Source organism: Alligator sinensis, unplaced genomic scaffold (assembly GCF_000455745.1).
Source record: "Alligator sinensis unplaced genomic scaffold, ASM45574v1 scaffold547_1, whole genome shotgun sequence".
NCBI classification, from domain to species: Eukaryota; Metazoa; Chordata; order Crocodylia; family Alligatoridae; genus Alligator; species Alligator sinensis.
In genome coordinates, this window is record NW_005842217.1 from 987848 (window position 1) to 1003310 (window position 15463).

Consider the following 15463-nt stretch of genomic DNA (forward strand, 5'->3'; position numbering starts at 1 on the left):
TTACAAACTAACCAGGGTTGTTAGAAATGGGATCAGTCTGCAAAATTCAGACCTGGACTCTGATTTCAACCTGGCCAGTGACCAGGCAGCTTTGGATTTGGGTGGTCCTGGTCAGGTGCCAATGTCCAGGGGTGTTTGTGCAATGTCCAGGGGTGTTTGGGCAATGTCCAGGGGCGTCTAGGTCCAGAATTGTGTTTCTGTCCTGTGTGTATTTATCAGCTAATACATGAAAATGGAGGGACTCTTGCTGAGGTTGTTCAGATAGTTTCATGTCTCTTCTTTATGGTTTTCCAGAATCATTTGGTGACCTGGAGCCTTCTGGTTTCGGGGCATCATTTGAGGAGTTTGCTATTGCTGTTTGTAATTTATTGCAAGCTGCTCTGAGCCTTTCTCAATAGAGTGGGATATACAGCTAAATTATAATAATATAATGTCTCATGACCCGCCACCCCAACAGGGAGACTTTAGCAATGCTGGAATCAGACCCTGCCCCAGCCAGTCCAGCTACTTTCCTTACCTTCATTTTTCAGCATTTTATAATACACCAGTAACGAGGCTTAGGGAACACATGTGTGTATGTGCATGTGTGTGCGGGTATAAAAACAGTCCATTCCTGGTATGAAAACGACTTGATCGGTAGACTCGCCCAGGAAATAAGAGCTTAATAAAACCACACCCCAACCTCATGAGCAAAAGAGTGGGCACAAAGTTTCGTGACGCCCATGGAAAAAGAGGTTACCCATCTCAAGAGCTGCTCTTGGAAGACTGCTCTGCAACTGCCCTCCAGATATTTAATACTAGGGGCAGTTAGTCTAGCCCATTGGCTGGCAGGGGGAAGTATGTGTTGGGTCCTTAGGGCCTGGAGCACAAAGGGCTATGGAGATGAATCCACAGGAGGCAATGCTGTGTAGTGGCAGTGGAGCTGCACACAATATGATGTTCTCCAAGGAAGATGGCTAGCAGACCAGGCTTGTCTGGAGCCTCACTGGTAGACACGCAGCATGCTGCTTTGGGCACAGCCCAAAGGGGCCATGTCTGTTTTGGGACAGCTGTGCCCTAACCCAGATGGAGAGAGCCCAGACCCAGCAGTAGGTGGGGAAAAAATCTAATTAACAGTGCAAAACTCTTGCCCTTGAGGGGCTGAGATGTGTGCTCCCCTCCGTGCAGTGGCATCTCGTCCTGCCAGGTCAAGATCTCCATCCTATTCACCGCCCTGCACCCTGCAATGGGCAGGATTGGGCCTGTGACCTATACAGTAGCTTGCCTGGCACACAGCAGCATCACGGGGTCCAAGAGGGTGCCATGCCCTGGTCTGGAGGTTGCAGCACTGGCAGGGTTTTGCTAGGCGCAAACAGCCTCTCTGCATCTGTCCCAGCTGCAGATAAAGCCCGGTAAAAGTTCAGCTCCCCCTAGCTTCTCACACAGGCTCACCATCGCCAGAGGGCTAATCTTCCCTTGCTCAACTCCTCCTGGGCCCCACCCTCAGCACTGCCCAGAAAATAAAGGAGTTTGTTGCATAGAGATGAACTGAAAACCTCATGCTCCTTTTCTCCCTCTCTGCCTCCTGTCTGCACAGGAGGCATTTTAATGGCATAATCTTTCAGCAGGGCTGGCCTGGGGATTTGCTTAGTTTTGCTGAAGCTGGGACTAGCAGGAGAGACAAAAACCTGTGCAGGTAAGTGCCGTGTACCTTTGGCTTCACTACAGTCTTGAAGAGGGGATGCCAGGCTGGGTGTATTGGTGGAAACATTGTCCTGAAGAATGGCAAGAGGAAACAGTGAGGGTTAAGAAATAATGGCCACAAGCTAGCAGAGAGCAGATTTAGACTGGACATTAGGAAGAACTTCTTCACAGTTCGAGTGGCCAGGGTCTGGAACAGGCTCCCAAGGGAGGTGGTGCTCTCCCCTACCCTGGGGGTCTTCAAGAGGAGGTTGGATATGCATCTAGCTGGGGTCATCTAGACCCAGTACTCTTTCCTGCCTATGCAGGGGGTCGGACTCGATGATCTATTGAGGTCCCTTCCAACCCTAACATCTATGAATCTATGAATCTATGAAACACCGGAGTTAGATAGAGATAGGCTGATATGCTTGTCACTGCAGTAAAGGAATGATATAGCCCTTGATAAAAAGCTTTCGCTGGGCAAGATGAGCACTTTCTGGTGCTTACAGTCATTATGTTCTGGTTTCAAACTCTGTGATATTTTTCAAGCTGTGTTCAAACAGTAAAGGAGAAGGAGGCTATTTCCTCTTCTTTTTTGAAGCAATATTTAGACACGTTTGAGAAGTGGCTCCGCATTTATTTCCTGGTTTTTTGCTTTAAGACCCTTTGATCAAGCAGGCAGCTGGATTTGAGGACAGAAGAGAATGCAGGGCTGGAGGGAAAGTAAAAGGGCAAATTAGGCTGTTTCTTTGTCCCTGCGCTGTTCCACGCCAGACTTGTACATGTGGGCTGCATTTGACTTTCCCTCTCCCAGCCGCTGGTCACTGCAATCGGGGAAGCGATCTGGGATCAGAGGACACAGGAGCATGAGAAAGTCTTGTGGAAATGTTTTTAGGACACAGAATGATGAAAAGTGGTGAGGATCCAGGACAAAAGTGCACTGGGAACTTTCCACTGGCTCCTATATGCACCGGATCAGGGAGTAGGGTTTTTGTGTGTCTCTGTGCAGGAAGGAGAAGTAGCCTGGGGAGCAGGGAGATCTGTTCCACTTCTGGTTGGCTCCATTGCAGCCCAGAGACCCATGATTTCTGCCCCAGGCACATACAGATTCTCCCCAAACTGGCCCAGCTTTGCCTTTGGAAGGCCCTCGCTTGCTCTGAGCACCGTTTAATTCCATATAATGCCCCAGCATCCCCGACAGGGCTGTACTTCCCACCCTGTGAATACAGGGCTTGTGACTCAAGTTACGTGCTTATGGCAAGAAGCCACTATGCACTGGCCATGGCCATGTCCCTGAAACAGGCTAAACCCAAGACAACCTGAGTAAAGTCCCATCCCCACATGCAAGATGGGTGGCATCCCTTTAAATAGTTTGGGGCCCCACTGCTGGCCCTCCCTGCCTTCCTTTGCAGAAGTCACCCCAGCCTAATAGAAGAGCAGTGCATATATGCAATCACTCCTCTGTGTGTGTCCAAAATTCATAACTAGGGGTGTTGGGAATCTAACTTTCTCTGTGCAGTTTCTTTACACTCATTGCTGTGTACAGAGCAGACACACCCCAGCCTGGTGAAACCCGGCTGTAGCCACACCGCTGGCACAGATGTGGCATTACCTTGACAACACAACAGTAGTTACAGTTTGGGGCCTTCCTGGGCCTACAGGCATCCCAAGGTATCTCATTGCACTGATTCATCATGTTCAGCCTATGGGCTGCACTTGCAAACACCTGGAGTACTTTACTCACTGGAAACTAGCTAAACCAAAGGTGGAGGTTGTGTACGTCCAAAGGATTTGGGAGTCAACCTTTATGCTTTTCCAGCAGCTCTTGCATTCACTGCAGCTTCCTTTGCACCAGTTTCAACTTCTGCTTGGGTCTGGTCTGAAGCCAATGGGAGTCTTTCAAACAGGCCTTTTATCAGGGTGTTTGTATCCTCTGTAAAGTGCACCTGGTAACTTCCATAACCTGCTTGTCCGGTCCAGGAAAGCCTTATACCATCTCACAGTGTGTTTCATTGCCATGGGTACATTCTTTCTGCATGACTAGTGCAAACACCCACTGAGCGGGAGTCGACAGAGCTGAACTGGCCGCAATCTCAGGACACCACTTGGAACCTGGGTGGTTGGCCATTGTGGGCCAGATGAACGCTGTCTGCAAAGGGTGGCAATTATCATTTTTCCCCTGATATTTTTGGCGATGAGAGAGCAGCAGTTTCATGCTAGCATGTGAGTTTGTAAAAGGGCCAGGTCTTACCCAGAAATGTTCTGAACATTTGCAAGTTGTGCAGGCTTCAAAAGAAGTTCTGTGTTCAAGTGAAATGTTCAGATGTTGTGGCATTTGCTCAGAAAGTACAGCCCTGGTGTTAATACATGTGAGCTATTTCAGCCCATAAATCACTGCGTATTTTGAGCAAAGAAAGGCAAAATTTGGCCATTCCACCACAGTGCTGCCCCCTCCCCCTTACTAATTCCAAAGATCTCTTCGGAGAACTTCGAGTGTTGTCCCATACCCTCGGCAAGGTCCTCACAGGTGTCATTGGTCCACAGTTATTTTCAACAATTGAAATTTGCCTCTGTCCAGAGAGCCAGGGAAAGGCCACTTACATCCCATGCTTCTGGGCTTTACTGGTTGCCACCTGGGCCCAGGAAGGAATTTTTTCCCCTCCTGTTGCTACAGAGTTTTTTCAACTTCCTCAAAAACATTGTGTGTTGGCAGCCAAGGCTGAAAATTTTGGCTGAGATGTGTGAATACTCCTGCTGGGACTCATCCCAGAGGTAACTGGTTAGAGGATCTTGCCCCACTGCTCATGGTCACATTGGTACAGACTGGGCAGGGGTTGCTTTCCTCCATAGTGGCGTGGGACATTGCCCTCTTCCCTGGATCTCTCAAGTGTATTTAACAATCCTTGCAGTGGCAAGACATTGGCAGTGCCCTCATCTCCCTGCTTGACCTGTGACAGGTTAGGGTGTTCTTGGTGTCTTTGGGCTACGTGCCTTGTAGTTAAGTGACAGCGGGGTTTGTGTAGTTTTAGGAATACGTTAGCACTTGCAGTATTGCCAACGCTCATGATTTTTTGGTGTTGTTCGTAAAGTCTACATTTCAGGAATGTGAAAAATGTAGCTCTTTCTGACAGATAGATAGATAGATAGATAGATAGATATTAGGTCTATTAGATAGATAGATAGATAGATATTAGGTCTATTATATATAGTCTGATAGATAGATAGATAGATAGATAGATAGATAGATAGATACACGTTTTTCACGTTCCCAAAGTGTAGACTTTAAGAACAACAGCAAAAATCATGAGAGTTAGCAATACTGCACTTTTATGGGATGGTTCAGATAGGAATGATCGGCCTTGGCCAGGGGCTTGGAGATGTGACCTGTTGTGGTCCCTTCCAGCCCTATGTTTCTACTATTCTGTGACCCTTTTTACGCACAAAGAAGTATCCCATTGGCTTTTTGCTTGCCATACACACAGGAGCAAATTTTATTCAACACGAGTGACTCCATAAAAGTTAACAACATGGGTATTCCCTCTTAGTATTTCTCGCAGACTCCTATATCAAAAGAGACACATTTACAACTGCAGAGATGATTTTGTTAACTTACCATCACATGAAATCAACTTGGGATTTAGAAAGCCAGCCATCTTCTTGCTGTCTCTCACATCACCATCCGCCATAAAAATTTTGCAGTCCAGACTGAACTGATAATTGCCTTGATGAGGCAAATTCCTGGAGCTATGTGGACTGCTGCTGGGTGGTGGTCATAGGAGCTGCTGTTTGCTTTTCTCAGGGAAGCAAATGGCTCTGGCTTAATGGTGCAAGATGACATTTTCCAAAGGGACTACTGATTTCGAGATATGCTTAAAGGTCCCGCCAAGCACCTGCTGCTGAAAAATCAGGCCCCTGGGAGCATCTGTTCGGAAAGCATAGACAGCAAGTATGAACCAGTGAGTAATAAGGGCCCGTTTTAATATCATTGCTTTTATTTTACAATTCAGAGAAGGTTCAAATTCTGCTCTGGCTTCAGCTGCTGTGACCAAGGAATACTATTGCAATAGGCTGGCCTGCGTAGACCTACAGCTGGTCTGAGTGGTGACAAACTGACAGAGAACAGATTTAGGCTAGACATCAGGAAAAACTTCTTCATGGTAAGGGTGGCCAAAACTTGGACCAGGCTTCCAAGGAAGGTGGTGCTCTCCCCTACCTCAGGGGTCTTTAAGATAAGGCTGGATAGGCATATGGCTGTGGTCCTCTGGCCCCAGCGCTCTCTCCTGCCCAGGCAGGGGGTCGGACTCGATGATCTGTTGAGGTCCCTTCTGCCCCTAACATCTATGAAAGAGAATGCAGTCTTTAAATGCTGCTCTAGGTCTGTTCCACAGCTGATAATCCCCAGCTTCGAGGCCTGCTCCTTTTCCTCAGGGGATGACAAAGCAAGCTGCAAAGGAGGACAGTGTCATTAGCCCCATTTTGCAGATGGGTCTACTGAGGCATGGGGCCACGAAGGGAGTTACACAAAGTCACCCAGCAGCAGAACGGAGAGCACAATCCAAGCTTGGGTTTGGTCCACTAAACCGTGCTGCTTAAAGGCAAGCTGTGAAGCAAGAAAGAGCATTAAACCTCCAAGGAAATTAAGCCACCCACCCGATGCTTTTTCCAGTTCATTTCATCGGAGCCCACAAAAGGCCAAAAGTGTAGGGTCAGAGCAAAGACGGGACCAGCCCTTCATGTTTTGTGCATCCCAGGCAACAGAGAGGTTTAATTTAATACACAGAGACTCATTATCGAAGTAATGAACAAGCTCCTTAGCTACACAGTGATCAGCCATCTGAAACTAAGGAGGCTGGTTAAGAATGCGTCCGCTCCTGGCACACGGGTAAAACCTGAGCTGGATTCGCGGGGGCTGAGTTTGGCTTGGCTTGTTCCATTGCTGCAACCAAGGAGGTGCAAAAATCTCCTTCTGGAGCTCATGCCACAGGGTGCTTGAGCTTCACCACGAGCCTGGCCGTTCCCATGGGATCTGTGGGTGCAAGGAAAGAAGCCCAGTAGGACCATACTAAAACATACTAGACCAAGGTCCTGCCATGCTGGTGCGTTATCTTCCAAGAATCCTGAGAGGAAGGACAACCTTTATACTCGCCTCTCACGGGTTCACAAACTCGATCCACACGGCACTGCACACAGCCAGCCTGGGAGAAGGCAGCAGGCGACATGCTGCACAGCAGTGGAAGAAGAGTTATTTTAGCCGAGGGCCTGATGCAAACCCCAGCCCCTTCCCTGCTCTTAGGAACAAGGCCATGGGGGTCTTTGAAGTCCACGCAGAGTAGAGCAAACCTTGGGGTTGAGATCTTTGGTGGCTTTGAAAGGAGAGGTGAAGGCAAATGGACTTAGTCTGATGTTTCAGGGCAATCCTTCAGGATCGGGGCAGTGCGGAGATGGAGCTGGCCAAGAACTCAGGGCAGGAAAGCCTTGAATTAGAAGCAAGTTAAATGGTACAAATGGGAGGCGCTTGCTCCCAGCACAAGGAGCTGCCTGAGACGAGGAGGCCCAGAGTGTGAGAAGGAGATGGAGGGGGTATGGGGGGCAGGAGGGAACAGCAGACAGCTCAAGGGGGAAGGCCCCAAGGCAGCTGCTCGAGCTATGGAGCAGCTGTGGTCCCCATTCAGCCACCAGGCGCTGCCATGGCTTGGGCAACATCTGGATGAGGCCCCGTGCTGTCCCATGGAAAGACAAAGCTATTGGGGCTGGTGTCACTGAAGACTGGCAGCATCCCAGGCCAACCACAGTAGCTATGAATGAGAACAAGGGAAAAGGTAGGATGATGAAGGAAGAGTTAGGAAACTGGACGTGACTCCAGCTGAGCCCTTCTTTACTGTTGGCGCAGCACTGTGCCCTGCCAGGAATGTCATTATTGGGCGTTAAATAATAGCTTATCCACAATAGCTATAATGATAGCTATAAAGTGTCTTGTTCTACCCTTCCCGTCATTCACATACTTCTTCTAGGAGCAAATGTCACTAGTGGCCATTTTAGAGCAATACATGTCCTGGATATAGACTGCTTCGGCATCACCTTGGGTTGATTTGAAAGTAGGTGCCGAGATAGCGACAGGGGCCAGAAGTCCAAGTCTTGCTCCCTGCCTCTCCTCCTGCAAAGGGAGCTGTTTCCTAACTAATTACGGCACTCCAGCAGCAAGCGACTGAAGCGGTGATTCAACTGGAAATGTTAATTGGCTAATTATTTGTTGCGTCTCCCCTCCTAGACTAACACTGGCAGCCCAGGGTTTCTTAATAACATGAAAGGAAGTGCCCTAAATAACTGCTCAGGCATGCAGGCACTTGGAGTGAATGAGACACTTGTATTTTGGAAGCAAGGCCAATGAGATCACCAAGAGCTTATTTGCAGAGGGATATCCCTCCTTGCCTTCAGCCAAGGCCCCGAGAGATAACTGCCGGGAGGAAAGGTATGATGGGTTGGTCCATGCTCTGGAAGGGACGGCATAGGGCTGCCCATTCATGCATTGGTGCTTGTCCCCTGAACCAGGTGCACTGTGGCACCTTCTTTCACCTGGTCAGAGGTCCCTATCTGTTCACGATCTTGGGGCAAGAGATGGAGGAGGTGGGGACCTCCCACAGGCCCTGGTGTCTCGGTCTGTCACAGGAAGGGTGCCACAATGGTATTTTCGGTGCAAACCAACCCATCTTTCAATTTGTTTCCTGGAACTTGTGGATTAAATCACGATGTCTTTCCCATTTCATCCAGATCCACCCTGCTGGTCCCCTTGTGGGCCCTATTGAAACTTTCTGATCACTGTCTAAAACCATCCAAGGGTAAAGGAAACAGAGCTTTTACACCAAAGGTTTAATTCCTCCTAAGGCCATTTTGGGGTAATGAATCCTTCCGCTGACCTTGGCTCTCTGGGCTCAGGGGTGTTCCCCTCCCTCCCATACCCACTCTGTAGTGATTGCTCCCCATGGACATAGCTAGCGTGGGACTGGACGTGCCGTAGTGCACTCCCAGCATCTGCAAAGAGTGTCTTCCTTCTGCTCAGTGCACTCAACCCTCCGTACTTCCACACCCCACTCCCAACAATAGTTAGGAGTAAAAGCCTGAGTCGTCTGACTTAGACCAGCTGATCTCAGTGCAGTTGCTCCTGATTTGGACCATTCTGAGTGTGTAAAAGGTCAGCAGCTTGTTGTCCAAGGCTTTTGGCTTGCCCATTTCATCCTGGGGAATGAGTGAAGTGACTGAGTCACTCTGCAAACCGGCCATGACTCAGAGGGCCAAATGAAAACAGCACAGCACAATTTCGTGCTGCTGTCTGACTCAGATTAAGCCAATGATTTGGACCGTTCTGAGTGTGTAAAAGGTCAGCTTGTTGTCCAAGGCTTTTGGCTTGCCCATTTCATCCTGGGGAATGAGTGAAGTGACTGAGTCACTCTGCAAACCGGCCATGACTCAGAGGGCCAAATGAAAACAGCACAGCACAATTTCGTGCTGCTGTCTGACTCAGATTAAGCCAATGCTCACATGGGATGGGTCGCCTTTCCCTCCCAGAGGACCTAGGTCAGTCCAGCTCTGGGCTTGGAAGGATGAGATTTCCAAAGGGGTGAGGTATCCGTGTCCTACTGAAGCGAGAGCTGGATGCTATAAGTCCCATAAAGTCCCCTGGGAATACATGAACAGGGATCTGCTGGGTCTGGAAAAGCCTGGTGGGAACACTCATAAACTGAACAGACACCGCCCCATGCCAGACGCTTGCTCCATACCCGAGGCAGTGATGGGGACCCACCCATCCCTGCTTAGTTCCCCCGCTGGAGCACACGGGCCGGTTTACAGAGAGCAGTGCAGGTATACAGGGCAGGTCCCAGGCCCTGAGATTTTAAACTACTGGTCCTCAGCTTGCTGAGCCCCGTGAGCCACACCAGGGAAAGGGAGAAGCCCTGTTCCCAGTGGAGCAATTCTCCCATCTCCAGAGAGCAAGACAGTGCCCCCTGTGACAATCCCTTTCTGCCAGCGTGCTGCCCTAAGGGGTTGTGGAGGACTCGAGCTGGGTTAGGGTTGGGGGCTGGTAGAAACCTCTTGCCCCAAAGGGGTTGAAGTTGCACTCCCCTTCTTAAAAGGATGCCCTGCTTTGTGCTTATTCTAGTGCAAGGGGGAAGCCTGGTGTGAGTCTCAAGGCAGCCAAAGGCAAGCTGTTCCCAAACAGAGGTACTGAGCAAAACTCCCTAGGACAGATCCTGGCTGCAGTGAATCCATGGATGTTGGTAGCATGGTGCCGATTTCCTCCAGCTGGTGCCCTGGCCCATTGATACTAATGGTTCTGCACTGATTCACCCAATCTGAGGATGGTGACTTCTGATCTTCCCCCTTGCAGTCCCTTCACCTTCTCTCTCTTTGTTTTTCCTTGGCTCAGGTGAATCTGGCCTCCCCCAGCAGCTGCCACCATGGACTGGAAGACACTTCAAGCCCTGCTAAGTGGGGTGAACAAGTACTCCACAGCCTTTGGGCGCATCTGGCTCTCCATCGTCTTCGTCTTCCGGGTGCTGGTCTACGTGGTGGCTGCAGAGCGTGTGTGGGGGGATGAGCAGAAGGACTTTGACTGCAACACCAAGCAGCCTGGCTGCACCAACGTCTGCTATGACCACTACTTCCCCATCTCCCACATCCGCCTCTGGGCCCTGCAGCTCATCTTTGTCACCTGCCCCTCTTTGCTGGTCATCATGCATGTGGCCTATCGGGAAGACCGGGAGAGGAAGAACCGGGAGAAGAATGGGGAAGACTGCCCCAAGCTCTACAGCAACACGGGCAAGAAGCATGGCGGGCTGTGGTGGACCTACATACTGAGCCTCTTCTTCAAGCTGACCATCGAGATCGTCTTCCTCTACCTGCTCCACTGGATGTGGGACAGCTTTGACCTGCCGCGCCTGGTCAAGTGCAGCAACGTAGACCCCTGCCCCAACATCGTGGACTGCTACATTGCACGGCCCACAGAGAAAAAGGTCTTCACCTACTTCATGGTCGGGGCTTCCTCCCTCTGCATCGTCCTCACGGTCTGCGAGATCTTCTACCTCATCTTCAAGAGGGTGGTCCGCCGCATGCGCAGGTGGGGGAAGACTTCCAGCAAGCCCTCGGTCACCTACAGTAAAGCTTCCACCTGCCGGTGTCACATCAAGCTGGAGCAGCAGGACAGCCAAGGCAAGAACAAGCACTTGGATGCCCTCAGGGCCTCTGCTCCCAACCTGACCTTGATCTGACACAGCATCAAGGTGGAAACAGGGGGAAACTTCCCTGACATTACCAGAGACAAGACAGCTGCCAGAATTACCAGACTATTTCACTGGGACCTCAACAGCTATGGAACGGTAAAGGAGAGGAGGCGAGTCTCGGGCCAGGGGGCAGGAACCCGCTTTGTTTCGTGTTGTCGACTGAGCTTCTTCCATGGAGATGGTTCACAAGTGGTGTGCTGCTGCCCTTTTGTGGAGATAAGGCCCTCGCGGTGTGGGGTCCTCTTTCCACACGTGGCACGGGTGTTCCCAGGGAGCTGGGCAAGGGCCATGTGAATCCAAGGGTCTCTGCTTCTCTTCCTTTACAAGATATTAAGACACCTGAGCTATCCTACAGGTCGAAGCTTCTCCTCTTCAAAATGCTCAGACATGCCAGAGATGAGGGGAGGACATGCCTTTCAGTCTTGGGTAGGTCACCGATGTAAAGTGGGTACTGTTAACATCTGTCTCATGTTCTCTACAGCCGCCGACAGATTCGCAGCCATCGCTCCTCAAACCCCGGCTGCGTCACACAAGAGGGAGATAAGCACAGGCTCAGCTGTTTAATGAATGGTTAATGAAGTAGGAAGTTGATGAAAGGGGCCTTATTTTGGTACTGAAGAAGTAAAAGGATCCAAGCCTTGCTGAACCAACATTTTATCATAGACAGAGTCCAAGAGATGCCCAGATAGCAAGTCACAGGGAGGATGTGATCTCGGTGTGCCCTGTTACTCTTTTGAATAGTTTGCAGGAACTTCCAGCTCTCTCCAAAAGCCCCCACACTGGAGAGCAAAGATGCCAGGCACATCCCCTGCCACCTCTGAGATGCAGGGAAGGCAATAAGCTCTGCCTAGTAAATGTATTCATTAAGAGGGCTTAGCCTAACCTTGCTTTAATGTACTATTTATTGGTGGAGAAAGAAGCAGGGCCCCATGGCCCAGCTTCTCCTTCATAGCCTGCCTGGTCAGAGACGTGCGGTTCCACAAGGGAAAGACTTTTGCATATTTTCCAAGCAACAGCGAGCCCAAAAGCAGTGATACAGCCCTGTCACACTGGAAGATTAGGAACCAATATCCCAGCTCTGTCATTCCCCAGCAGTTGAGGTCCTGGCCTGAGTTTTCCTTTTAAGGCTCTGCTGTGTCTTAAAGTTCAAGCTTTGGCCTGTACTTGCTTCTCGCTGGCCCTGTGCACATCTGAGACAAAATTAAATGAGTTCTCCCCTTGCGGATGGCTGAGGGAATCTGAATGGAAGGTCAAAGGGGTCAAAGCCATCTCTGGAAACAGGTGTCCATCAAATCACCCTTGGAGCGGACCTGCCCCTGGGAGATGGCTATGAATCGGTCACGACTGGCAGTATATTCCCCACCTTGGGTTGTTGTACAGCAGACTGGGATGCAACGAGCCCGCAAGCCCTGAAGAGTGAGGTTTTTTTAAAGTGCTTTTTCTGAGGTGCTCCTGACTAAACTAAAGTACTGAGCAGGTGCGCTTCAGTAACGATAAAAAAATACCTTCGGCGCAGAGGCTGCAAAATCGGTGGACCGGACCTGTGTTTGCTGTTTGGGCAGGCAGATCTGGAGTCACGCACGCAAAGGGCAAAGCTGCCTCCTTAGCCCTGCAAAACAACCCACAAGCCATCCCAAGTGAACCAGAGACCCCCCAGTGTGGACAAATTAAGAGCGGAGGGAGAGGGTGAGGACTCACCACACCTCGATTCAGTACCGGCACAGGTGGGGGGGGAGAAGCAGGTGTCAAACCAGAACACCGAGACCGCCAAACCCACGCCAGGTGTTCTGCACATCTGCGCTTCTCGCTCCCACCAGATGAGACCCACCGCAAACCCCTTGACGGCCACACCACTGCATTGTGCATTTCCCAGGATGGCCACGTGTCCAGCTCCCTGCTGTGCTGGGGATACATGCCTGGCTCCCAGGCATTTTCCTTGTGTACTCAACTGTGTAATGAGGCCAAATAAACATTGCATGGTTTGTACATACACGGGTCTCGGCTTTCCTGAGCGATACGTGGGGTGGTGAGTAACCAGGGGGAAGGATGGCAGTGTTGGGGTGGGCTCCTTGCCTGTTGTCACAGACCGGTGCATCCCATCCCAAGTACAATGGGCCTGTTGTTACATTGAGAGACTTATTGTGTTAGGCGCTGTACACCCACACACACCCATATCAGGGTGGGACAGGCCATGCCCCAGAGACGTTCAAGTCTAATGGGCAAGAGGAAGAAAGAGGAACAGAGGCCCGGAGAGATTAAATGACTTTCCACACAGCAGGTCACGGGGAGAGTCCTTGTCCAGTGCCCCTCACGCAGCCACTGCTCCCAACAGCTCATGGACATCGGTTTGGATATCATTTCTGCCACACACAGCACCTCAGGGATGAAACATTAGATGGCCAGAAAATACTGTGCCATCCCATCCCTGCTTGGGGAAGTCCCCGTTCAGTGGAGCTCATGCGGGGAAAGGAAGGTTGCAGTGGTGGAAAGATGTCAAGCCGGACGGGATGGAGGCCGCGCTGCCATGGTGGAAGAAAAGCACCATTTGGCCCCTTGGTGGGGATGAAATGGAGGGGGACATAGAGGGAGGGGTGACTTGGGTGAAGAGCTGGACACACAGCTACAGCAAAAGGGAGCTCCAGCCCCAAGTTTGGCTGCATGCTCAGATCCGGACCCTAGCAAAGCTAGGGGCACCTGGCAGGACCGTGGCGCTCGGCAGGGGGCTCAGCCACGCTCGGTTCCACATTTGCTGTCCCCTTTGCAGTCCTCGGACCTGCCGTGCATCATTAAACTTCCACTCAGCGTAGCTGCATGTTCCCCCAGGAAATCAGTGCAGGATTGGCATCAATTATTCACTGCCCCTTGATAAATATTACAATAAATAGAGTGATTGCCATTTAATCTGTTCAGGCTCCTCGCACAGGTCCTGCTGACGCTCCAGTTGTGCCATGCCCACTCCTGAGCTCACTGAGCAGGCTCCATTAACCCTTTCAGGGCACCACCCCTCCAGCTCCCAAGATTGATGCATCCCATAGTTCTCAATGAGACACCCACAGCACATTCAGCAGCACACGAAGTAGGTGGCTTCCAGATGTCACTGCAGTACAGAAATCCCTACCTACCCAGAGGCACCTGTAAGTGCATTGAAGCTGATGGAAAAATCCCCCTTCACCTCAAAGGGCTTCGGACCAGGCCCTGAGATAATGAGGGAAAGAAATCTGAATCCTCACATCTGCATATAAATCCCCCATGTTGATCTCTGCAAATCTTTCCTCCCTCACCTTTGGGAGAATCTAGCACCCTTGAAAACTTAAGGCTGGCTTTGCCAGGCTCAGTACAGTTCCAGCCTACGAAGGAGGCTGTTTCCTGACTCCCAGCCCTGGGTGGGGGGGAAGCAGGGGCCAGCCCCATTAGCAAGGATCATCAGGATCGGCTTTGCCTTGATTTGCTCTGTGCTGCAAACAGCCAGGCTGAGAAACAGTGATGTTTGGACCTGGGGAAGGGTCCACTGAAGTGGATCCCATGAAAGGGAGGAGGCCCTCTCAGAGGGTAACATGTTCCCATACTGCATGCAGCAGATCAGAAATGCAGAGGGCCTTTGCATAGAGAATACCTACTGCCAGAGCACCCGACACACCCAGGAAGAAAAGGCAGGGCAACATAGGAGAGCAAGGACCTGACATGAGAATCAAGCTCCAGGAACCAGGCTGCATTGGAGTGGCCATTCTAGGTATGATCCCCATCAGCAGCAGATCACCCTGCCAGCAGATGCAGCAGGCATGATCCCACACATTACCTACACAAGCATGAATCAGGAGATACAGCTTTGAAGGCGGGGGCTCAACCCTCAGCAGACCTCAACCAGCAGAGCTCTGTCTCCTTCACAGATAACAGCTTTGCATTCAGCCAATTGGCAACAGCTGAGAAACCAGCCTGCTGGACCAGGAAGGGGTAGGAGAATGGACCCAGTCAGTGGCTGTGAATCAGAACAAGGGAAAAGGTAGGATGATGAAGAGTTAGGAAACTGGACGTGACTCCAGCTGAGCCCTTCTCTACTGTTTGCGCAGCACTGTGCCCTGCCAGGAGTGTCATTACTGGGCGTTAAATAATAGCTTATTTATTAGTTAAATAATAGCTTAGCCACAACAGCTATAATGATAGCTATAAAGTGTTTTGATCTACCCTTCCCTGTCATTCACATACTTCTTCTCGGAGCAAATGTCACGAGTGGCCATTTCAGAGCAATCTGTGTCCTGGATATAGACTGCTTTGGTATCACCTTGGATTGATTTGAAATCCTTCCCCATGCTGGGCCAGCTCGCTAGCTCAGTGAATGCACATAGTCTCTATGGCCCATACATTCCTGGCTGACATGGAAGAGCTCTGGATGGAGATAACATAGCCTAGCCAGCCGTGTGCAACATGACCACCAGTGACTGAATGTACAGCCATCTGCCGCTCAGCTAGAAACCTGCATACCACCCAGATAACATCCAGTGGGACTTTCCGACACTCTCAGCCCCGGC

At 50.7% G+C, this 15463-nt stretch overlaps 1 protein-coding gene and 1 long non-coding RNA gene across 3 annotated transcripts in view; one reads left to right on the top strand and one right to left on the bottom strand.

The window, feature by feature from the left end:
- Nucleotides 1-1533: 1533 nt before the first annotated feature.
- Nucleotides 1534-13439, top strand: GJB3 (gap junction protein beta 3). 2 transcript variants are annotated; one of them, XR_324236.3, is made up of 3 exons: nucleotides 1534-1675; nucleotides 10085-11033; nucleotides 11419-13436. XR_324236.3 is itself a non-coding variant. In XM_006026992.3 (2 exons), the coding sequence occupies exon 2, from the start codon at nucleotides 10116-10118 to the stop codon at nucleotides 10923-10925; it is 810 nt and encodes a 269-aa protein (XP_006027054.1). In that variant the 5' UTR covers nucleotides 1534-1675; nucleotides 10085-10115; the 3' UTR covers nucleotides 10926-13439. The 2 variants fall into 2 exon arrangements, 1 of the variants encoding a protein (XP_006027054.1); XM_006026992.3 differs by having other exon boundaries at nucleotides 10085-13439.
- LOC106722364 overlaps nucleotides 5638-15463 on the bottom strand; it is a 42301-nt gene continuing 32475 nt past the window's right edge. Inside the window, exon 4 of the long non-coding RNA XR_003094859.1 lies at nucleotides 5638-6106. This is a non-coding gene — a long non-coding RNA (uncharacterized LOC106722364). The remainder of the gene's footprint in view (nucleotides 6107-15463) is intronic.

Coding starts and splice junctions, on each gene's coding strand:
- GJB3 (XM_006026992.3), top strand. CDS start 10,116: ATGGACTGGAAGACACTTCAAGCCCTGCTAAGTGGGGTGAACAAGTAC.